The sequence below is a fragment of the Tachysurus fulvidraco genome, chromosome 1, assembly GCF_022655615.1.
Source record: "Tachysurus fulvidraco isolate hzauxx_2018 chromosome 1, HZAU_PFXX_2.0, whole genome shotgun sequence".
NCBI classification, from domain to species: domain Eukaryota; kingdom Metazoa; phylum Chordata; class Actinopteri; order Siluriformes; family Bagridae; genus Tachysurus; species Tachysurus fulvidraco.
Genome location: NC_062518.1, coordinates 4,447,406 through 4,472,206, shown reverse-complemented (window position 1 = coordinate 4,472,206; position 24,801 = coordinate 4,447,406). Strand labels below are relative to the sequence as shown.

The following is a 24,801-nucleotide window of genomic DNA, read 5'->3' as shown; positions in this document are numbered from 1 at the left end:
ATTTAGGACAGTTGGAAGGAGTCTCTAGTGTTAGGCTTGAAGCTGTAACGTTAGGTTTCCTGATGTGTCGTTAAGTCCGATGTGTCTTTTCTTACTGCATAAAGAAGGAGTGTGTGTGTGTGTGTGTGTGTGTGTGTGTGTGTGTGTGTGTGTGTGTGTGTGTGTGTGTACGCAAATTAAATATTCTGTCATGAGGTAAAAAGAGACTTCCTGTCACATCCATTACACTTATCTCCTTCTTATCTTGGTTTCCATCCCATAATATTCAAAGCTTCTTTTCCTCACTTAACACCAGGACAGGTGATATTTGTGTATGCACATCTTATCATGTGATGGATAGGACAGGACATTCAATAGTGATGACATGTGAACTCTAACCTTAGAATTCTTCAGTGCTGAAGGTGTGTGTGTGTGTGTGTGTGTGTGTGTGTGTGTGTGTGTGTGTGTGTGTGTGTGTGTGTGTGTGTGTTGGTGTATGTCCAGGTAAGCACTCTTCTTCTCCCGTCCTTTTTACTCAGAGCCTGGTGATTGGCAGGTGGTGAAACTATGCGAAAGTGCTCTCAGAGTCGGTTCACCTCAGCTTGTCTCACAACACCCACGCTCTTTCTTATCCCTCGTTCATGCGTGAGACGACACTTGGGCATCTCTCTGAAGCAGTACCTGTCAAAGACTTGGCTTAACCCTTTACTAGCCACGCAAAAGAGACCTAGCGTGAAGAGCGGCGGGTCGAAAGGTCGCTAGGTGGAGACGGGCTCTGCTTAGACTAAACACAGCGATGCCTCGGGTTAAAAACGTACACGGAGTGAACTCGACTCAACCCGAGATGAAGATCGCCGAATTAAACAAAAGGAGATCTGGAGCACATCTTTGGGATGTCAAACATATCAAATGTCAAATGAAATACCAAATTTACCGCGTTTGCCTCACACCTCCAAGGTTGGGGGTTCGATTCCTGCCTCCGCCTTGTGTGTGTGGAGTTTGCATGTTCTCCCCGTGCCACGGGGGTTTCCTCCGGGTACTCCGGTTTCCTCCCCCGGTCCAAAGACATGCATGGTAGGTTGACTGGCATCTCTGGAAAATTTGTCCGTAGTGTGTGAGTGTGTGTGTGAATGAGAGTGTGTGTGTGCCCTGTGATAGGTTGGCACTCCGTCCAGGGTGTATCCTGCCTCGATGCCCGATGACGCCTGAGATAGGCACAGGCTCCCCGTGACCCGAGGTAGTTCGGATAAGCGGTAGAAAATGAATGAATGAATGAATAAAGTTTTTATTCCCTTTTGAGCCTGGTTCCTCTCAAGGTTTCTTCCTCATATCGTCTCAGGTAGTTTTTTCCTTGCCACTGTTGCATCAGGCTTGCTCATACGAGATAAACATAAATAAACTTAAAGTGATCTCTGTGAACTGATTCGAGACAGTGTCCATTAAACGCACTACAGTATAGAAATACCATAGAATTGAACTTAAGTGTAGCCAATCGACTTCCATTCAGTTCAATTATCACCCAGACAAAAAAGAAGGTAAACAAATTCAGTATTTACTCTCCACAAAGACTCGACGAAGCAAACCTCACCACTTAAAATGGCCTCTTGCTTTACTTTTAATTAACTCCGTTAAACGCACTTTTCAGCCTCCATCACTGACAAAACGCAGACGCCCCGGCCGACTCCGAGCCAGACTCGGTCGGCGCTTCGTCTTCCTTTTTTTTTTTTTTCCTTGCCCGCTACTTTAAATGATCTGTTCTACTGTAGTGACACCACGATCCCGGCAGCGGTGAACAGATATAATCGGCTCACAGATCGCTCCGACTCCATCACAGAAACGTTCAGGAAGTGAGACGCCGGTGCCAGAATTGGTTCCAGCAAGATCAGACCTGTGTGATTGTATATAAGTGTGTAAAGCAAGACTCAAGCCATTGGAAATCCTACAATAAATACAGGAAATGTTGGAGACACCTTTTCAGCCTCTGGTAGCATGATACTGTGTAATTGTGTGTGCTTTTTGGGGTGGAAAGGTAGAATGACGTTCACGATATAAACACCATTAAGATGTCAATAACACTTTGCGTACATATGGCTGGTTTACAGGAACGAGTTCGATAATGAGAAGTGCATTTAAGATCGGGTTGTTTGCGTGTGTATGAGTGTGTGTCCTGTGACCCCCTCCCAACACACACACACACAGTGATTGAGTGCTTGCCCTTTCAGCCAAATTGACCTCATGAGCACTCTGAGAGCCATCAATCCCCGCACGCCCCCAACACCAACGTGCCACAGAAGGGATTATATGAAGTGTAAAACATTAGAAAAATGTGTCTGCAACATCACAGCAGCATGTTTGAAGAGGAGAGAAGGCTGAGACAATGGAGGCGAGCGTTTGAAAGTATCGTGTGAGTCGGGTTAAGGCCCCTCCAAGGTTTTTCCGACAGCTGTTCGTATGCTTTCCCTTGCGCTAAATGAGGCAGAAGCTAAAATCGCTGTTGTCTTCTTGTTGCCTTTTTTTTTTTTTTTTAAATTCCTGGCTGGGAAAAAAAAAACGGCGGGAAGAATAAATAGAGACATCGATCGCACAGGAGATGGGTTTTTTAGCGGTTTATATATGACTAAACCATTTTTTCATCGTAGTCATCGATGTTGTCGAAAACGTAAAACACACACACACACACACACACACACACAAACACACACACACACACAAAGCATCAGCATATGATTTATGAGACATTGTGTCACATTGTGTCACATACAACACAATCCTTCCTGGTCCTTTTTTCACCAACTTGCATACGTACATAACATTTCCATCTATTCCTGGATCTGGATGATGAGTTGAATCCATAGATAAGAATCTTACTGACTTTCTTGGCAGCAAAAGCTCTTTGGCTGCAGGACGAAGGCCAAAATCTTTCCCTTTTTCGTGTTTGGCTGTCCAGCTTGGTTTAGGTTGCCTGAAGTAACGCTTAACCCTGTAAAGAAGTCCAAACCCTCAGGTATTTTCATTATGTTAAAGTTTCTTCTACGGTGGCTGCAAAGTGATATTCAGGAAAAACAGACGTGATAGAATACGGTTAGTGTCGGCCAGCCGCTCAAAGGAAAATGAAACCTGGCTCAGCTCAGACCTCACCACCGGGAGGTGAGGAGACTGGAGGCCGTGCTGCGTGGAGTGCTTTTGAGTGTCGTGTTTTGGTGCCTTTCCATCCTTTTCTTACGTCTTCCTGGGCGATGGCTGCGGCAAGAACAAGTATCGAACAGCAGGAGCTTACGCGCATTAGCAAGTCCGCACGGTTCCAACGTTCAGAGTAAAGCACTTCGTTTTCAAATGAATTCAATCCAATTTTATTCGTACAGCATTTTTATCAACGGACTTTGTCTCAACGTAGGTTAACATACTGTAATATAAACCTAATAGAAATGTTTACTATAAAAAGTTTCATATAATACAAAAGTTAGGGTTAGGGTTAGTCAATATTAGACTCCTATTGAGTTTTAAATGTGTTTGTATTTATCCCTAACGAACAAGTCTGAGGTGACCGAGGGGACTGTGACGAGGAAAAACTCCCTTAGATAGAAAAAGAATAAACATTGAGAGAAACCGGACACAAAAGGGAACCTCGTCCTCAATTGATGTGGTACTTCGTGCAAAGTGGCACAGAAAAGTTCTCTGTTCTCAGTTGTTTGGCTTCATCATGAATCCTTTTGAAAGAGGAAACTACATGTTTCATCGAGTCATTAAAAAGCCCTCATGGCCTCATGGTGTTGTAAGGTGAGACGTGGATCATGAGGAGGAAACTGGGATAAAAAAATAATTAAAGGTGGGGTCCACTCTGTTTGAAAAATGCTTCAGAGGCGGGCCGACTAGCAAAACAAACGTGTAGCCGATTAACAGAAAGGGGCGTGTCTTGTCGATATGCGGCGGAGAGAGTGTTCAGTGCGCATGTCTGACATTAGCAGAAAGCGATTGAGACATTGACACGACGGAGACCTGCCGTTACCTCTGACTCGGGTGCTAGGTGTTGAACGTCGTCTTCCGCGTGAAACGGAGCTAAACCTTTCACGGTACGACACACGGTACTATAAAAACACATTTGTATTACTATAGTATTACTCATCGAGTTCATTCATTGATAAAAATATCCCCTCCGCCAGCCGTCCCAGCAGGTTCCGCCGTAATAGTTGCCTGGGTTGCGTATGTATTTGTGGGGCGGAGCTATTAAAACAGGGGTGACACCCATTTCGGTTAGGGGCGTGTTTGTTTAGGTGATTTCAAATGTCAACATTGGCTTTCAATCATCGTGCACCTCACCTTTAATCAATAAGCAACAAAGCTGCAAACCTGAAATCAGGAGTTATTACTGATATACTACAATATTATCAACCTTACTTACGAAACCAGATACAACGCATGTGGATTAAAGCATTTGAAACCTAACGTACGGACTTGTTAAGTTTCAGGTCTGCTTGTTGTCTTGGATTTGTCAGTCTGTTTACCAGCACACTGCTTGTCTTTTGCTGCAGGCATCCTGACCCAGTCAAAAACCCATGCACTTTCCTGGTCAGACCAAATTAGCCCTGCGAGTCAGACCGCTGGCACACGACTCTAGACTATTTGAAATTCCTGCCTGAATCAAGATATGAATTTCCAAACAAAAATACATGATCTCTGTACAATCTTAAATTATACAGACAGAATATAGTCACGGTATTTCTGTTTTCATGGAAAAGAAAACTATGGGTTTAAATTTATGCAAATGTTTTGGAGGGTAAGTCATGACCAATTAAAAAAAAAAAAAAAAAAAAAATAGATCCAAAAAAATGATTTAAAAATACTAAATGGGGTGTTTGGATAGATGATGGGGTTAGAGTTTGGAAAGATGGTCAGTTTGTACACAGATTAGTTGGTTGGTAGGTTGGATGACGGTTCGGTGGTTGTTTGGTTTGCTGACTGCTGGTTGGTTTGATTTGAGGGGCAGTGGTGGCTCAACTGGTTAAGGCTCTGGGTTGTTGATCGGAGGATCTGGGTTCAAGGCCCAGCACAGCCAAGCTGCCACTTCTGGGCCCTTGAGCAAGGCCCTCAACCCTCCCTGCTGTATCATAGCTGCCCCTGCACTCTGACCCCAACCTCCTCAGTTGGAGTATGTGAAGAAAAGAATTCCACTGTGCTGTAATGTATATGTGGCGATCATAAAGGCTTCTGTTAGCTGACTGGCTGGTTGGTAGGGCAGATGGATAGTAGTATTGCTCTTTGAATGTCTGACTGGATATTAGAGATGGTGACTGGTATAGTTGGTTATTTGGAGGCAGTTTAGTTGATTTGTAGGACTGTAGATTGGTCAATTTGGTTGGTTAGTGAGTGGTTGGGTAGTGTTGGTATTTGGCAGGTGGGTGGTAGTGTTGGTGTTTGGCAGGTGGGTGGTAGTGTTGGTGTTGCAGGTGGGTGGTAGTGTTGGTGTTTGGCAGGTGGGTGGTAGTGTTGGTGTTTGGCAGGTGGGTGGTGCTGTTGGTGTTTGGCAGGTGGGTGGTAGTGTTGGTGTTTGGCAGGTGGGTGGTAGTGTTGGTGTTTGGCAGGTGGGTGGTACTGTTGGTGTTTGGCAGGTGGGTGGTAGTGTTGGTGTTTGGCAGGTGGGTGGTACTGTTGGTGTTTGGCAGGTGGGTGGTACTGTTGGTGTTTGGCAGGTGGGTGGTAGTGTTGGTGTTTGGCAGGTGGGTGGTACTGTTGGTGTTTGGCAGGTGGGTGGTAGTGTTGGTGTTTGATTGGTAAGGTGGACGGTCGTCTCTCTTTTGTTTAGAATCCATCGTGATTCCGTTAATGTACCAAACCACTTCATAGAAAATAGGATTAAATTAAAAATACTAGACTAGAAAAAGCAACCTGTAGTTTGAATGAAGTCACGTATCGTTTCCCAAAGCAAGAATCACATAAGTGAAGACAATATCTGATGTCATTTTAGTGTTAGCATGAGCAAAACTAGCAAGAATTAGAGGTTAAGAACGGTTCCTGCAAGACAGATAGAGAGACAGATTTATCAGCCTGATCTGTAATTCCTGCTGAGCCATCTGTGTTATCTCTACCCAATTATCTCAGAGACCCACAGATGGAAGAACTTCAGTTACACAACCGTCTAACCATCTAAATAAACTGAGGTGACCGACCTCATCACTTTCTATGTGGTAAGGGCTGATAATGCAGATGATATAATATGTTCAATTGTGTCCTAGAAAAAAAACAAAAAACTTCATCGAAGGCAGAAAAGGTAAGACCACAGTCTACAACATCAAACAAGAAATCCCCAGAAACCATCGATATGGAAACCTCTCTATAGCCAATTACATTCTCCAGCTACATTCTCCTGCCTTCTGCCTTTCTTCTCTCCATCAATTTCTTCTTCTTTTGAAATTATTCACTTTGTATAGAGATACTTGTAATAAATATCTAACATATCAAGAATTCACTGTGTGTGTGTGTGTGTGTGTGTGTGTGTGTGTGTGTGTGTGTGTGTGTGTGTGTGTGTGTGTGTGTGTGTGTTTCACAGGCTTTCCAGGAGGTTCCAAAAGCATTAAAGGAGCATTGAATATTCATCAGGTCTTCCTCTGATGCTGTAGATATTGTCCACAAATACCCACAAAGACACACACACACACACACACACACACACACACACACACTCCCTATGACTAACCAGTTCCTCTGTGTGCAGGTACAAAGCTTACAGCTACACCTTACAGCTACACTTTAACTTCCAGTTAAAACACACACACACACACACACACACACACACACACACACACACACACACACACACACACACACACACACACACACACAGAGTACTTACAGTGCAGCACAAAAACACTGCTATTGGCGAATCAGGGCGTGAAATTCTCTAAAGGGTTTTAAGTGTTTACCCTGAACACTATCAGGCCTGGCTGAAATTCAGCTTACCCTGTTCAATGCACACTTCAAAGGGAATGGCGAATAACTTTTAGCCACATATTATACTGCACACACCACACGCAAGCACACACACACACACACACACACACACACACACACACACACACACACACACACACACACACACACACACACATATCCATTCTGCTTTCTTCTTTCTTTTCTGTCCCATTCTTCTGTATGAGGTGCCCCATAATGTAAAATGCATTATCGGCCCATATCAGTGCTCTCATTATAACAGTATAATAACACTTCCTTTTTTCCCCATTCTTAGAATTAAATGCCTGTTAAACAATCAATTCACACTGCTCAGGAAGGTAGGAGGGAGAGAGAGAGAGAGAGAGACCATCAGTTGTTCTTTTTCCTCTTATTAAGTTTTAGAATTAGGATTTCTTTTAAAAAAAGGTATATTATGGTGGTATATTATATATCCTGGTATATTAATGTTACTGTAACAGGGAAGGAAGGAAGGAGGGAAGAAAGGAAGGAAGGAAGGAAGGAAGGAAGGGGAAAGAATGGTTAGGAAGGAAGTATGTTTAGGGAGTAAGGAAAGATATTAAGGGAAGGCAGAAGGAAGGATTGAATGAGTGAATGACCAAATTGATAAATTATGGAAAATGGAAGGAAGGAAGGTTAGGGAGGAAGGAGGGAAGAAAGGAAGAAAAAAGGGAGGTTAGCAAAGGAGGATGGAAAGAAAGACTGGAGGAAGATAAGAAAGAAGGAGGGAAGGGAAAAAAGGAAGGGTGATTTGGTGAAGGATGATTTGGAAAGGGAGGAAAGATGGAAGGAAGGAAGGAAGGAAGGAAGGAAGGAAGGAAGGAAGGAAGGAAGGACGGTTAGGAAGGGAGGGAGGGAGGAAGGTATGAAAGAACAAACGAAGGAAGGAATTATGGAAGGAAGGAAGGAAGGAAGGAAGGAAGGAAGGACGGTTAGGAAGGGAGAGAGGAAGGAAGGAAGGAAGGAAAAAAGGAAGGTAAGAAGGAAAGAAGGAAGGTAAGAAGGAAGGAAGGAAGGTAAGAAGGAAGGAAGGAAGGAAGGAAGGAATAAAGGAAGAAGGCAAAAACCTACAGTCTATTATTATGTCTTGTGTTTATTCTCTTTCGGTTCGTCCCTAATACTTTGCTTACCTTTAATTTCACACTCACACACACACACACACACACACACACACACACACACACACACACCTATATAAATAAACTATGAAGAAACTATAAAACCGCACAGTAACTTGTGGAAGAATTCAGAGCACCCCTATGACTAGTTACTGAGAGCCGGTAGACTGTGAACGGCGTGCGTCACAAACTCGTCAGAATCGCCCGATGTTGTGTGGAAGTAAAAGCTATGTATAAAAATTGTGTTTTCATGATGAATATTCACCGCAGAAACGCAACATTCCTAATGTTTTACAAAGCCATCAAATAAGTGAATGGAGATTAATTGCCTCGGTCGACCTTAAAATAATTATATGAACGCCGGAGCACTAAACTCCGATGAAATTGATACACTTTAATAATTAGATCCTTGGCTCTGACCTGCTGAAGTCAATAAAGGTTATTAAGGCCAATTGCTGTCTAAATGCATTAGAGAGGGAGAGAGGCGCTCCACACCAGAGCCGCTATTTCATTGGCAATATGATAATCCCTTCTCTGTTCACCTCGCTCCCACCCCCACCCCCCATGAGCAAACACACACACACACACACACACACACACACACACACACACACACACACACACACACACACACACAGCCTCCTCTCAGACACACTAAACCAGATTGGATTCACTTAACCTTTCAGAGGCTTTGATCAAATGAGCTCACACTGCAATAACATTTACATTGACCCTCTCCCTCCTTCTCTGCCTGTTTCTACCCCTGTCTCTTGCTCTGTTCCTCTGTCTGCCAGCCTCCTCTCTCTCTCTCTCTCTCTCTCTCTCTCTCTCTCTCTCTCTCTCACACACACACACACACACACACACAAACAGTCACACAGGTAGGTCAATAACCTAATCAGGTATCGATGGCGACCTCTTGAATTGTCTTCTCTTTGCTAAAAGACTGTCCAGTTACTGTCCACACACACACACACACACAAACACACACACACACACACACACACACAAAAACAAAAAGATCTACAGTAGGAATACAGCCTCTGCTAAAAAGAAAGCATCCCTCCATCATTCCATTCATGATCAAATATTCCTGATACTCTAAAACCAGAATGCTGAATTATTATTGAAACCATTCATTTGTATTTGAGCCACGACCTTAACAAGGTTCCACGCAGTACATGAGATGTTACTTCAGATTGTTCCTTTCCTTTCAGAGGATCGTTTAAAGTTTCATGTCGACCCTTTATAAAAAAAAACCTACGACAAGTCTCCGAGCCGCTTGCGTGAAGGGAAAATTCTCCATGATGAAACTCCGTGATGAAAGCTTTAACGAACAGGATTACAAGCTTTTACATTTACGTCAAACAGTTTGCAATGTTATGGTTATAGATTGATGAAAAAATAGCAACGATGTTAAATGTGTGTGTATGTAAAATGCTAAATATGAACTTAGCAAATAATAACAAAAAAAAAACAAAAATAAGAATAAACAAAAACAATCATTTGAGCGGAAGTGTAATAAAGTGCTCAAGTACTTATTTCGTTTTTTTATTTATTTCGTTTTTTATTTATTTCCTTTTTATTTATTTATTTGTTTGTGTGTTTGTTTGTTTGTCTGTTTAACTGAAACAAAAAACAACAAACAAGCAAATAAATAAACAATCATTTGCATTAATGTAATAGGAAGTGCTCAAGTATTTAGTTAATTAGTAAGTTAGTTAGTTAGTAATCAAACAAATAAACAAACACAGTCATTTGAATGAGTGTAATAGGTGCTAAAATATTTATTTATTTATTTGTCAAACAAATTAACAAAAAACATAAATAAATAAATAAATAAATAAATAAATAAATAAATAATAAATAAATAAATAAATAAATAAATAAATACAATTAGAGTAATACTTATTACAGTAATTCATATAACTGGTTATTTATATGTTCTGTTATTTATTCGTTTTCTCTTTTATTCTTGTTTGTGTTTTTAAGTGCTTTAAGCATTGTAATATCTTTAACAGTTAAGCTCTGTGATATTCAACTCACTTCACTTCAATTTCCAAAACTTCACAAAATTTTTTGGAATTGTTATACAACTGATTTTCTTCCATCCGATAAAAAGAAGACGTCAGAAGGAGAGTGATGGAGAGAGAAGAATATCTCAGCACGGGTTTAAGTGGTGATGAGCGAAGCCAAAATGCAGAAATTAGGCCTGGATCGTGTAGCTTAACATAGCTAAAACAATCACATTTCTGCCAAGCATCTCATCAGCATAACACACACACACACACACACGCACGCACACACACACGGACACACAGGCATGCACACACAGGCACACACACACACACACACACGCACACACAGAAAGCCAGAAAGGCCTGTCTGATTTCACAGTCTTGTCTCTCCTCCTTTCAGCACCCCACAGAAGAAAGGGGAAGATAAAAAATGCCACGCCGGTATTTAAAATATTCTGCATAAGGCTGACTATCTGTGGCCTGTCAAGCAGGGGAAGAGTTTCGCATTGTTGGAGCTTTAAATAAATGTCAGTGATGTACGATAGGGATGATAGCGGGTCCTCGGGGAGAAGGTATGCCCGCTGAGGACTCGCTCAGTACGGGGACGAGGTGTCCCTACGAAACTACTGCCAATGTCCTTTATACACACACACACACACACACACACACACACACACACACACACACACACACATACCCCACACACCACACACCACACACAGGTACCTGAGGCCTGATAGCATCTCCAGGTCTTTGGCTGCGCTGCTCAGAACACAGCTGAACATCTTTTCTCAGACCCTGTGTCTCTATTTAATCTGCCTTTTTACCCACTTTTCTGTTTATTCATCTCTTCATATTTTTTCATAGATTTCTCTACATATATATTAAACAGCATATCAATTCATAAAGCAACACTTCAGAGAGAGAGAGAGAGAGAGAGAGAGAGAGAGAGAGAGAAAGAGAAAGAGAGAAAAGATCCGCTTTATCAGGATGTCATTCAAATAGACGGGTCGAGAATTTGCATCACAACACATTGAAGAGCGAGGGAGCGAGTGGGTGCGAGAGACAAGACAGGAGGAAGAAAAGCGAGAAAAGCCCACGGGAGAGAAAGGCTTCTAATAAACTATCAGGAATACGGGTAACCACTGACACCCTTCACTTTCAAATACAAAGCTGCACTGACCCTCCTATCTGTTCCTGCTCCAAATCTGTGGATAAAAAACAGGGGCCACTCCTTTTTATTTATTTTTTTTATTTTATTTTTTTTAAAGTGTCACTCTTAAAATGTCATCAGTGTCTATTAGAAATGAATAAATAAACATAAATCCTGCAAACGCAAACTCTCGCCGTATGTATAGTGTCGGACGTTAAGCGTTACGGATTTAGACTTATTTTTTATTTGCGAGTACACTGTAAGCTAAAGTGTTAAGTGCTATGGAAGAAATAATAATAAATAATTCTGCTCCCTCTGTTATGTGTCCCAAAATCCCGGCAATGCAGAAGGTATTACTAATTAATCAAAGGCAGAAAAAAAGAAATAATAAATAATAATAATAATAATAATAATAATAATAATAATAATAATAATAATAATAATAATAATAAAAACATTTAAAAAAATAAAATAAATAAAGTTTTCCTTTTGAAAGCTGGCAAATAAATACTAAAAACAAACATGGAGTTAAAAGTTAAGGAACAACTCATTTCATCAAATGAGAAGAAGAAGAAGAAGAAGAAGAAGAAGAAGAAGAAGAAGAAATTCATATTCCAATATTTTACACTGAACATCATTGCAGCTAACAAGAAAAAGTTTAATTATCTCTGTATTACAAATGTTATAGCATTCGCTGATGCAAAACTCTGAAAATAAAATGTATACACACACACACACACACACACACACACACACACACACACACACACACACACACACACACACACATATATATATATATATATATATATATATATATATATAATAAAAACTAGTATATTATTCATTTGTGTTACATATAAAAGAAGCACTACTGTCTATGGACAAGGAAAGGAAGATTCACACGCGTGTCTAGAGGAAGCATCAGATTCCTCCATACACTCGTATACAGTGTGTGTGTCTGTGTGTGAGAGAGAAAGGGAGAAAGGAAGAAAGAGAGAGAGAGAGAGAGCATCCAGAGTATAGCAGTAGCTCTTAACCTGCATTTCTGGACACAGGGAAAACGAGCTGCTGCACTTCTCTTTACATCTCAGTCTGTCTCACCTCTATATCCTACCAAGAATCCAGACACACATATATACTGTACACACACACACACACACACACACACACACACACACACACACACACACACACACACAGTACTGCATGGCTGGCCCAAGTGCCTCTCCTTAGCCCCAGCAGCACATTAGATGTGATTACTGCTCAAAGAGAGAGAGAGACAGAGAGAGACAGAGAGAGCAATGAGGCCATTTGTGCATTATGGTGATGCAACAGTGCCCCCTACTGACTTTGCTCTCTCCATCATACAGACTTACAGCAGACGTAAAAACAAAGCGGACCAGATTCCCTCACAAACCTGGAGACATTCAGTATGATTTCATTCCTCAATAAAACCTTCATTCATTATTTAGGCTACAAGTCTAAACAATACGCATTTGACTATACTGTTAACGGTAACTGTGGACTAATATATAAGATTTTAAGTTACATCTGATGTCAATTATAGTATTAATAGTATAATATACAGAAGATTCTAAAGAACTGTACAGTGCAATAGCTATTAATCAGGACCAGGACCGACAGCCTTTCAGCATCACGTGAGTGTCCGATAAGGAAACTTTCAACTTGAAGCTCTATTTGGAAATCTAAAGAGCAGTATGGTTCTCCGGTTCGGTCCGGAGTTTGTGGGTTAGTGTTCTGTCTGTATGGAGATTCACACACACACACAGAGATGTTCTGCTGCAGGTTTCGTCCAAGTTCTCCACTTCCCAAAAACACGGCAGTAAATAGAAGGTGAATGTAAATTGTTAATAAGTGTGTGGGCATGTGGACGAGTGTGTGTGTGTGTGTGTGTGTGTGTGTGTGTGTGTGTGTGTGTGTGTGTGTGTGTGTGTGTGTGTGTGTGTGGTGCCCTGTGATGGCCCAATATCCCATCCACGATGTCCAGGGTATTTCTGCTTCACTACACAATAAGTGTTCCTGGTATAGGCTCCTAATGAATGAATGAATGAATGAATGAATGAAGGAAGGAAGGAAGGAAGGAAGGAAGGAAGGAAGGAAGGAAGGAAGGAAGGAAGGAAGGAAGGAAGGAAGGAAGGAAGGAAGGAAGGAAGGAAGGAAGGAAGGAAGGAAGGAAGGAAGGAACTACCTCGGGTCACGGGGTGCCTGTGCCTATCTCAGGCGTCATCGGGCATCGAGGCAGGATACACCCTAGACGGAATGCCAACCCATCACAGGGCACACACACACACACTCTCATTCACTCACACACACACACACACTACGGACAATTTTCCAGAGATGACAATCAACCTACCATGCATGTCTTTGGACCAGGGGGAGGAAACCGGAGTACCCGGAGGAAACCCCCGAGGCACGGGGAGAACATGCAAACTCCACACACACAAGGCAAACAGAATATTCTAAAATAAAATTCACTAGATTTATTTGTGGAATAGATGTCATACTCGTGTGGTTTTCAAATAACCTCTACTTAACTTCCACGCTTAAGAAATCTAACGTTTAATATTTCTTCCTTCGTTAAAACTCATTGCCGACGAAAGAGATTGTCTGACGGAGCGATATTGCAAAGCGGTGCATTAAATTATAGCGCAAAAAAATAACAAATGACACGACAACTAATTGAGGGTTTATAATGTAGGATGTCGAATTGCCTTGATTGTGTCAATTAAAGTAACACAATACACTGATGTCGTTTGAACCGCGGTGCTACTTAATCAGATTAACTGCTGCTATAAAGTGGTATCTATGATCCATATTGAAAGTGTGAAAGTGTGAGCAAAGAGTGCAAAGGCAGGACCGACACGAAAGCAACACACACACACACACACACACACACACACACACAGAGACTTCAAACCTTCACTACAGAAAGCAGTATAAGGATTCAGATGTTGTGAGTTTCCTGTCCACATGGTGTTATTTCCTGAATATCACATATGGATCAGTCTTAAAGAACGATACTCCACCACTCTATAGGCAACCAGCTGAGCTTTTATCTGTAAATCATGCAAATTCAATAACAATGGAATTCACTCGTTTAAATACATCTCCCTGACTTGAACTTATTATTATTATTATTATTATTATTATTATTATTATTATTATTATTATTATTATCATCCTATCCCGGACAGAAGCCGAAAAACCTTGCAGTTAAATTCTCGATAAAAGAAGCAAAAACAATGGTGTAGGACGCAGTACAGTCCTAAAGACCTTCGGTGAATGCGTCAACATCACAGAGCTGCCGTTGGTTCCCACTCACTTTAGAACTTAAAGCCATCCATACCCAGAGAAGTTAAAGCCAATTTCTGCTACAATTAAACGTCTGCAATTTGTTCCTCCAGAGGAACGCCGTAAAGATGTCTGCCGAACACAATAGCAGCATTTTTGATGGTTTAAATGTACTAGACTGTTATTATTGTGATATCGCTGAAGCTAATTAGGTCCGTTAGGTGTAACAGGTGTATTTCGGACCCGAAGTAAGCAACGGAGATGGGAATCGTTACGTCTTCAGGGTTATGTGTGTTAGCGCATGTTAGAATTCAGATTTAAAGACATAAGACACAAAAATGAGCCAGACATAAACTACAAACTTGCCTTAGAGAGCCTGCCTTAAGCCCGGTGATAGAATACATAAATCCACAACCTTGATAGAGACTATAATAAGAACAATATAGCAATCCTGAAGGTGTGAACGAGGACCATTATACAAAATCTAAAAATATTCAGATGACCTTTGAACTCGACTGTAAACAGATTAAGCGATAACACAGTGTGCTTTAAGTCGATGGTGTCACATATTTATACACAGAGAAAAATAACATGTATTTACTGATAAGTATAAATGGATTCAGCAGAAAAATTCCCATTCATGTCATTTCAGAGGCACAAACCTCATAAGTTCCTAAAGTCTGATCTGGTGTTAATCAGTGTGTAGCTTTTCTATCTGTGGTCTTACCATCCTCTCCATCTGCTTCCAGTCAGTCTCCAGACGCTCCATGGGTTTACTCCACCAGCTGCAGAAACGAGCATAACGCCGGCCCTGGAACCAATACTGCCTCAGCCATTCAAACTCCACCTGACAAAATGCACACAATACATTTACACACACACGTCTACAAAAACAGATGAATCTGTTTGTGCAATTCACAATTTCCCGTAAAGGAAAAGGTTTTATCAGTCAAAACACAATTTGATCAAAGCTTGTTTTAGGTCAGATTTAGGGAAAGGGCTTGTTGTGTTAGGGACAAAGTTTGTTTTGGGTCAGAATTAGGGACAGTGCTTGTTGGGGGTTAGGGACAAAGCTTGTTTTGGGTCAGAATTAGGGACAGAGCTTGTTGGGTTAGGGACAAAGTTTGTTTTGGGTCAGAATTAGGGACAGTGCTTGTTGGGGGTTAGGGACAAAGCTTGTTTTGGGTCAGAATTAGGGACAGAGCTTGTTGGGTTAGGGACAAGGCTTGTTTTAGGTCAGAATTAGGGACAGTGCTTGTTGGGTTAGGGACAAAGCTTGTTTTAGGTCAGAATTAGGGACAGTGCTTGTTGGGTTAGGGACAAAGCTTGTTTTAGGTCAGAATTAGGGATAGAGCTTGTTCGGTTAGGGACAAGGCTTGTTTTAGGTCAGGGTTAGGGACAAAGCTTGTTTTAGGTCAGGATTAGGGACAGAGCTTGTTTTAGGTAAGGGTTAGGGACAAAGCTTGTTTTAGGTCAGGATTAGGGGACAGAGCTTGTTTTAGGTAAGGGTTAGGGGACAGAGCTTGTTTTAGGTCATGATTAGGGACAGAGCTTGTTTTAGGTAAGGGTTAGGGGACAGAGCTTGTTTTAGGTCAGGGTTAGGGACAAAGCTTGTTTTAGGTCAGGATTAGGGGACAGAGCTTGTTTTAGGTAAGGGTTAGGGGACAGAGCTTGTTTTAGGTCATGATTATGGATGGGATAACTTTTTGGTTAAGGTTAGTGGAAGGGTTAGTTTGGGCTGGGGCAGGAATTAGTTTTTGGTCAGCGTTGTGGGTGAGGTTTGTATTTAGTCAGGGTTAGGGTGGGGGTTATTTTTGGTCAGTGTTAGGCTTAGGGTTAGTTTTTAGATCAGGGTAAGAGGCAGGGATTGTTTATACTTCATGGTTAGGAGTGGGGCTTTTTTGGTCAGGGCTATGGGTCGGGGTAGTTTTTGGCCAGGGCTATGGGAAGGATTAGTTTTTGGTTAGGTCAGGACTGTCCCTTTTAAAACTTTTAAATCCTTATCTTTAAACTATTCATTAAAATACTCTTTATTCCCTTCCTCTCTGAACTGTGATCGGGTTCGACAGGGTGCCTTTTAGGGCTTCCTCAAAAAGAACAACCCACAAAACCTTTCAGAGTTGTAGATTTTCTTACTGCTTGAATGTACACAGACAGTCACATGTGTTTTGGTTTTGTTTTGTTGTCTTGTTTTCAAGCTACTTTAGCATGGTCTCTTTAGCCCTAATCAAAACTGTCACAGATGTGGAACATCTGCATTTTCTGTTGTCTTCGTTGTCGGGTTTCTTGTTTTTTTTTTCTTCTACCTCCTGTCACCTGCGAGAAAAGTAACAGTTTATCAGACATGCACACAAACACCTCCGACACACTCTCACTCTAGCAACTCTCTCTCTCCCCACGTCGTTCTCCCTTTGGGGATCCACGGAGCCTCGTCACCTTTCCTCTGGGAGGTTTCTTTTATTTCCTCTCATTTGAAGAGATGTTTTTAATCCTGCTAAGCGTACGTGTGTGTGTCTAAGTATGTGTGTCTTACACTGCCTCATATGTAAATGTGAGCATCTTATACATGGCCTCCTGCTAACACTCAACAAAGCTAAGCTCTGAAATAAACACACACCACACAAACACACATTTCCAGCTCTATCAGTGGAATGTCAAGAACACACTCAGCCAGACAAGCTACAATGGAATTTAAACCGAGGAACAAAGACCTAGCAACATGGTAGCTTTTATTCTACTGAAATGCTGCTTTGTTTTCAGACGTACAGATTAACACATTTCGCGACGTGCGTCTTCGTGTGTAATTTTTGCACATGCACGCAAACAACTTACACCTTCCTGGTTTTTATACTCGGACGGTTTCAGCGTCTGGGATCGTCGACCTAATCTCAGTTCTACGGGAACGAATTTCTTCACGTTCTTTTAGAAAAATCTCTCGCATTTCATTTTTGTAAGATATCAAACTTTTGATTTGAATTCCTAAATAGACGATATCTCGAGATTTGATAGGAGCGCAGCTTATCAGACCACATCCGTAAACGTTCACCTGAGATACGCATTATATCAGGATAAGCAAAGATCACAGTGCTTCAGAAACGGACGTCATTCTCATACACGCAGATTACAAGTGCTTTACGGTATCCGGTCGCCTTGATCCGGCTCCTCTTCAAAGAAATGCTACTCTTTTTTGAGGGAGTTCGAACCTCCGCTAGCTCTACCGGAGGCGCCCTACAGAAGCCGGAGGCTACAAATGCTAGCTGTCGTCCTTGTATCTGTCCCTCCCTCCTGCTCTGATTGTCCTCCTGTCCTTTACAGAGAGAACACAGGCTGAGCAGGCAGCTTTGAGCCAACGTGGAAGCCGGTTTCCAGCGGCGCAGCCACGCAGCGGGCAAAAAAAGAGAGAAAGCAAGCGGCTGGCATTTCGAGCCGAGCCGAGCCGTCTGGCGTGGAGAGATACTGAGAGTAAATGCCATTTAGGCAGGTAGACAGTGAAAAAGGGACAGATTGTGGATGATGGATCTCTCTTCTCTCTGGCTTTCTCTTTCAACACCATTCTTTATGTCTTTTTTCAATTGAGACTGGTTTGTAGACGCAAGCTTAGCAAATGCAAATTATCTTATCAGAATTTGCAAAGCATTTAAGCCATACACCGTATCAGACATTTTGGCATGCAGCCAGATAGATGCATGTATAATAGAGTTGAGAGCAAGTCTCAGCATCATGCTTCCACCACCATGCTTCACTGTGTTCTGAAGGTGCTGAAATTTGCCGGATCACTAACACGCTTTTTGACGTCCTAAACTTCAAGCTGGATCTTATACGGTTCACCGCCGTATGTTCCACATCTGTATAATGTCCATCCGGTCATTGTCCTGTGATCAGTTTCTCCATTTCAAGCTGCAGAACTCTTGCTGGCTTCTCCGATTCATCCCTAATGGGATATATAAAGTTTTACAACAACCTGTGACTGATACTTCTCCAGAACCTTGTCCAAAATTTGTTTGGAAAGCTCTGCGGTCTTCATAAAGCTCTTTGTTCAGGTACAGTATGCTTTCCAGCAAACTCTGGGGTCTTCCATTTATACTGAGATCATCAGTCAGCTGAATTGTATATGGATTCACTCACAGAAACCCGGGCGTGAATATTTATGCAATCCCAAATTCGACACATTCAATTTTTTAAATAGTTGTTAACGAGATCTGCGCGAGATCTGAGCTGATTGGCTGTGCATCATCGCATCCTCTCCCAGCTTCTTCCCTTGTTGTATCTCGCCACTCTGTCAACTGTGTCTCGCGTATTGTGTTCGAAATTAACTTTTCGTTAAGCCCTTACGATGCCTCCTAAGCGCCGTGCCTCTGCCAAAGATTCCTCTAGTGACCCCAAGAGGAAGAGGAAGATGATGACCAACAGTGAAAAGGTCAAACTTAGAGCCAATCCTACTTCGCAGATTTTCACCTATCGCGATGGGTTCCGGTCCCCGTTAACCGCGATAAACGAGGGATCACTGTATTAAAGAATAGGAGTTTCTCCACTATTTCATTGTTATGGTTGATTTTGTTCAGATAATTGTTCATAATAAAATCCCTAAAAAGAAACAATTTTATTTCCATGTTTTAACATTATAATACGTGGGAAAAGTCTTAGAGGGCAAATACTTTTGCAAGTCACTAAAAATATAATTGGATATAATATACAAATACACACACACCAACTTTATATCCTTGCATTGTAATTGTCATGGTCGCACTGAACCTGCTACTAATCACACACCAATATGAGTTCTGTGATTTGGCATCCTTACTTATTTACCCCAGACATCCATCTTCACCAGAAATCGACACCGAATCAACATCGGCACGAAATCCAACCCACTTCAACATAATTTGTTTTATTGGAAACGGCCACTCAGATATCCGGCACCGTCGTGTTATTGTTCCTGACATGGTCGTACATGTCAAACTACACCACTCGTGTCCAACTGGAAAACAGGGCTGTGCTAATAAATAACTTAGGACATGAATTCATCATTCTACTATAATCCTCATGGGCACCTTCATACAAAGAGTCTCGATAAATCAGGAGAACATGTGCATGCTAGGCCCAGAAAAGAATAAAGAAGAAGCAGAGTAGAACCCGAGGCCTGGGACGGGTCTGTTATTTGGGTTGCAATAACATTTGTGTCAACAATTAAAATCAACAATTGTTAAATTATGAAATGATAGCTAGCATTTATTTTGAACCCAAGGAGTCTAGAAAGATTAATGTCTGTTTCCAGCACACCATGTCAAAAGTTTAAGTCAAGATCTTTCTCCATGGGACACCTTAATGCCCTTGATACCCAAACCAGGGGTCGCCTGATTTACAAAATAATAAAAAAAATAAAAATAAATTAAAATTACAAAAAGTAAAGTAAATAAATGCAGGACAAACAAGGTACAGAGTCTGAAAATTCATTATGTCTGTCTGGGGTTTTATTATATATATCATTTAATATATATCATTATATGTTAATAATATATAATATATATCATTTATGTCTGTCTGGGGTTTTATTATATATATCATATCACTAATATTTCATTTTAGTAAAATTTGTTAAATAAATAAATAAATAAATAAATAAATAAATAAATAATATATTCCTTCGTTTTCCTTCTTAAAATAAATGTAAAATTCGATTTTTTTTGTATTTTGTATTTTTAATAGTATTTGAATAATAAGGAAGTGTTTCCGTATATCTGTAATTCAACCCGTATTCATTCAATTCGACATCCTAAACGCAATTCATACACAAAAATCTTTCTGCTTAAATCTTTAAAATAATTCAGTTGCAAGTTCTAAGTCTTCTGGAGGTCTAAATAAAAACCCAAGGAGTTTTTTTTTCCCACCATATGAATCTGCAATTTATTTAAATGTAAAGGAATCTCCAGAAATCAGATCTACATCTCCAGATGTAGAGACGTTACTTTAAACCTATATTTCAAAATCCTCAGCTATGGAAATAGAAATAAAAACATTTACATCTCTGGAGAATTTTCTGTATATTTGCACATATACTCTGTTGAAAGGTGAGCAGGTTTTATCAGTCATCGGGAAGGGAACGTATGCTTGAATATAATGCACTCGTATAAGTAAGAGACTGGATTTTACACACACACACACACACACACACACACACACACACACCTCATTATGGATGTCCTCTATGTGCTGTATGGTGGTGAGGAGAAGCGAGCGTAGACTCTTTGCACCAGTCTCTGGATCTGTGTGCAAGTTCTCCAGAGCTTCAGAGCAGCGTTTCTGGATGTACTCCAAGGTTCCTGTTACGCACTGTTTCGAGAAAAAAGTTGATAACAAACACAGATCCATCACCCATTCTGTTTATACCTATAATCAAGGTTTTTCTTTCAGACTCATGTGTAATTAACTTTAGAACCGTCATACAGAGTGTCCGTGGTTGTGTTTTTGTGGTGAGTTGTTCCCAAGGTAAAAAAAAAAAAAAAAAAAAAAAAAAACTGAGCCAGCTAGTGTATTAGTGTCAAGGCAATCAGTCGGCTTCAGATGTTTTGGCACCCTTTAATTAAATGGGCAAAAATATTGGATGACTAGAAGAGTTTTCACTCTAAAATAAATGAAGCAAAATGAATTAAAGGATCACACAATGGGAAGATTTCAAATGAAAAACAAATTGCCGTTTTTGCTGAACCTCATTAAATATGAGGCTACTTATGTTAATAAACAAACAAACAAACAAACAAACAAACAAACAAACAAAGAAAGAAATAAAATGCATACAACATATTATTCACCATGATTCAGATTTAACATTCAAGCAATTTAAAAAACTTTAAGATTTTAATGCAAAATAAAATAAAATAAATAAATAAAATTCAAAATGAACATTTAATTTTTGTTTTAAAAACTCTACTTTTTAATGTAAAAAATAAAAGGAAATGAAAAAGTAAATGAATTCATTCATTTGTTTATTAATTAAAATGTAATATCCGAACAATTTAGGAACTTTACTTTTTTTTTAAGGTAAAAATAAATGAAAGAAATATATTAATTAATTAATTAATTAAAATGTAACATTCCTGCAAGAAAAACAAATAAATAAATAGATAAATAAATGCAAATGTATTTATTTATCTATATGCCTATATACCTGTCTCGCACTCTATCTGTCTCTGTCTGTCTGCAAAATTTATCTTCATCAATTCATCACTTCATATAGTGTATGTAAAAAAATATAAGCATTATTATTACATTTAAACTATCTAATTTATGACATTACCGTCATAAAAACACTTCCTTTCATATATTAATTATGTTGATGTATTTTTTTCTCAATTGTTCTGTTAAGAGTGCCAATACCTGACAAGCTAGTGGCAGCTGTCCAGAAGACAGACGTCTACACTGTAAAAGCAGTCTCTGGCACTCCGTGGAGCGTTAAGGTGTAACCTGAGAGACGGTTATCGTGTTATGAAGGTGTTCTTTTGGTTAATACCTGCTAAGGACAGGCAGATATTTGTGTCTGACCTGTGCGACTCTGTGTGTCGAGCTGAATCTGGCCGTGTCTCCTGCTAGTACGCAATGCTGGTGTGTCCTGTTCAGATCATCTACACAAACACAAACACAAACACAGGCATTAAACGCAGTCATGCAGTTTCTTTACTCTTCTATGAAGTATTTTTAACCCAATGATATTAAATATTGTAGTACAACCACACATCTTTAAAGTAATATTCATTCATTCATTCATTCATTCATTTTCTACCGCTTATCCGAACTACCTCGGGTCACGGGGAGCCTGTGCCTATCTCAGGCGTCATCAGGCATCGAGGCAGGATACACCCTGGACGGAGTGCCAACCCATCACAGGGCACACACACACACACTCTCATTCACTCACACACTATGGACAATTTTCCAGAGATGCCAATCAACCTACCATGCATGTCTTTGGACCGGGGGAGGAAACCGGAGTACCCGGAGGAAACCCCCGAGGCACAGGGAGAACATGCAAACTCCACACACACAAGGCGGAGGTGGGAATCGAACCCCCAACCCTGGAGGTGTGAGGCAAACGTGATAACCACTAAGCCACCGTGCCCTCATCTTTAAAGTAATAGAAATTCAGAAAATTTAAAAATAAAAGATTTCTTTTGCATGCTTGGATGAGAGCAATGGAAAAAAAGTAAAGATAAAAAAACAAAACAAACAAACAAAAAAAAACGTGTGTTTTTCCTTCCTGGCCGCTTATTCCTCCCTCTAGTATTACATCCTTTTAAGGACGCTTTATATCCAATAACGTGGGATCGCTCTCGACCCGGGCCCTCTCACAGGCTTTGAATGAATCATGAGGCGAAACAAATTCCTGTAATAAATATCTATCATTATTCTCTTGTCATCAGGCTTGCCTCCTGTCTGTGCGAGGAAGCAGGCTTTTAAATCTATTGGGTCAAAGCGTCTGTCCACTCCCAGGAGCATTCGAAACTGGAAATCTTATTACAGGCTGAGGCTCGTGCTTGCCCCACCGCATTGCTCCTTCTTTAACCAGTCTCTAAATTCCATTTGGTGCAAATACAAGTGATTCAATTTGCACTCAGAGGCTCGGGCATTAGCAGGCCGAGGAGCCTGGCTGCGACAAAATACTGTTTCGGGAAATTAAAGACAAAGCGTCAGCGCTGTCTCGCGCTTCCTGACAGCCGTAAATCTCGACTCCGGATCAGAGCTGTAGTTAGAGAGATGGATTTCTTTCTACATCATATAGACTGAGGTGGGAAATCTCAGTGTTAAAACGCCATTTTGAAATTGTGGCGGTGAGCGTAATTAATAACCCGCTGCCCCGTAGCGGTTTACGTCCACATCATTTATACATGGGACAGGTTAACAAACTCATAAATCATAAATCATGCGATCATTTAGTCTCCGTTTGCTTACCGGAGTCGTTTTAAACGATCTACACATGTGGGACACAAAGACTTGGTTCTAAAGAGATGAACATGTCAAAGTAGAGATAATAATAAGTGTGTGTAGGCATGTGTGTGTGTGTGTGTGTGTGTGTGTGTGTGTGTGTGTGTGTGTGTGTGTGTGTGTGTGGTGTGTGACAGAGAGTCGGTGTACAACAGAGAGAAGAAAAAATATTAGCCAACTGTGATTAGTCATGCTCGTACACAGCAAATGACAGACATAAAAAGTGTCCTTATTGAGGTCATCAGGTATCTCTATGGACTATAAAGACAGAGAGTGTGTGTGTGTGTGTGCGTGTGTGTGTGTGTGTGTGTGTGCGTGTGTGTGTGTGGCATGAGTTTGAGTTTTAAGTGAGAGCATCTGCTAGAACCATTAGAACCAAGATCTCTCTCTCTCTTTCTCTCTCTCTCTCTTTCCCTGTCTCTTACTCTTACACACGCTCTCTCTATTCCTAACTCTCTCTCTCACACACACAAACAAATGCATGTTATGGATCAAACCCATAAGATGTGTGTACATGTGTGTGTGTGTGTGTGTGTGTGTGTGTGTGTGTGTGTGTGTGTGTGTGTGTGTGTGTGTGTGTGTACCTGTCATGTAATAGCAGTCTCCGGACTGCAGTGGCAGGGCTAACCCTGGTGTGTGGATGTCCCAGGCCACCTTCAACCCGACACGCCAGCACGCCTTCTCTTTCGCTCCTTCCTCTTTACTCGTCCCCTCGTCCCCTGCTTTCTCCACTTCTTGCCGGCTCCCTCCTTCTTTGTCCCCTTTGTCTGCTTCGTTTGATGTCTGTCCTTCTTTTTCCTCAGCTGGCTTTACTGCTGTCAAAACACGCATACACACGTTCGGCTAAGAAAGCATTAAAATCAGTGATGCAATAAAAGGAAACCGATTTCGATTCAAAACCAAAAACCTGCTGGATGATATCAGTCACTGTAATAGTGTAATAAAACTCCTGACCATCACACTCATATGTGGTTCTTCCCCAAACTGTTTCTACAAAACTGGATGCACACACAATTGTACAGAATGTCTTTGCGTGATGTACGGTTACGATTTCTCTTCACGGGAGCTAAGAAGCTCAGACACTGTTCCAGCATGACAATGGCCCTGTACATACTGGACCATTAAGTCACATATTCCCCTTTTCCACCGAGACAGTTTGAGTGCTGGTTCGGAGCCAGAGCCTAATTTAGAACCAGTTCTTTCTGTTTCGACCGCCAAAGCACCGGCTCTGAACCAGGAAAAGTGGTTCTTAAGTAGCACCAAAACGTTGCTGGTC

The 24,801-nt window shown here is 41.0% G+C and overlaps 1 protein-coding gene across 3 annotated transcripts in view; it reads right to left on the bottom strand.

Annotated features, from left to right (window-relative positions):
- fto (FTO alpha-ketoglutarate dependent dioxygenase) overlaps window positions 1–24,801 on the bottom strand; it is a 171,644-nt gene that overhangs the window by 110,141 nt on the left and 36,702 nt on the right. For 2 of the 3 annotated variants that reach the window (XM_047818270.1, XM_047818267.1), the window contains exons 4-7: window positions 24,110–24,340; window positions 22,089–22,168; window positions 20,736–20,879; window positions 15,277–15,396 (exon numbers count right to left, since the gene is read on the bottom strand). In XM_047818270.1, coding sequence (XP_047674226.1) covers window positions 15,277–15,396; window positions 20,736–20,879; window positions 22,089–22,168; window positions 24,110–24,340 — 575 coding nt within the window. The remainder of the gene's footprint in view (window positions 1–15,276; window positions 15,397–20,735; window positions 20,880–22,088; window positions 22,169–24,109; window positions 24,341–24,801) is intronic. The other variant, XM_047818268.1, reaches the window with a different exon arrangement.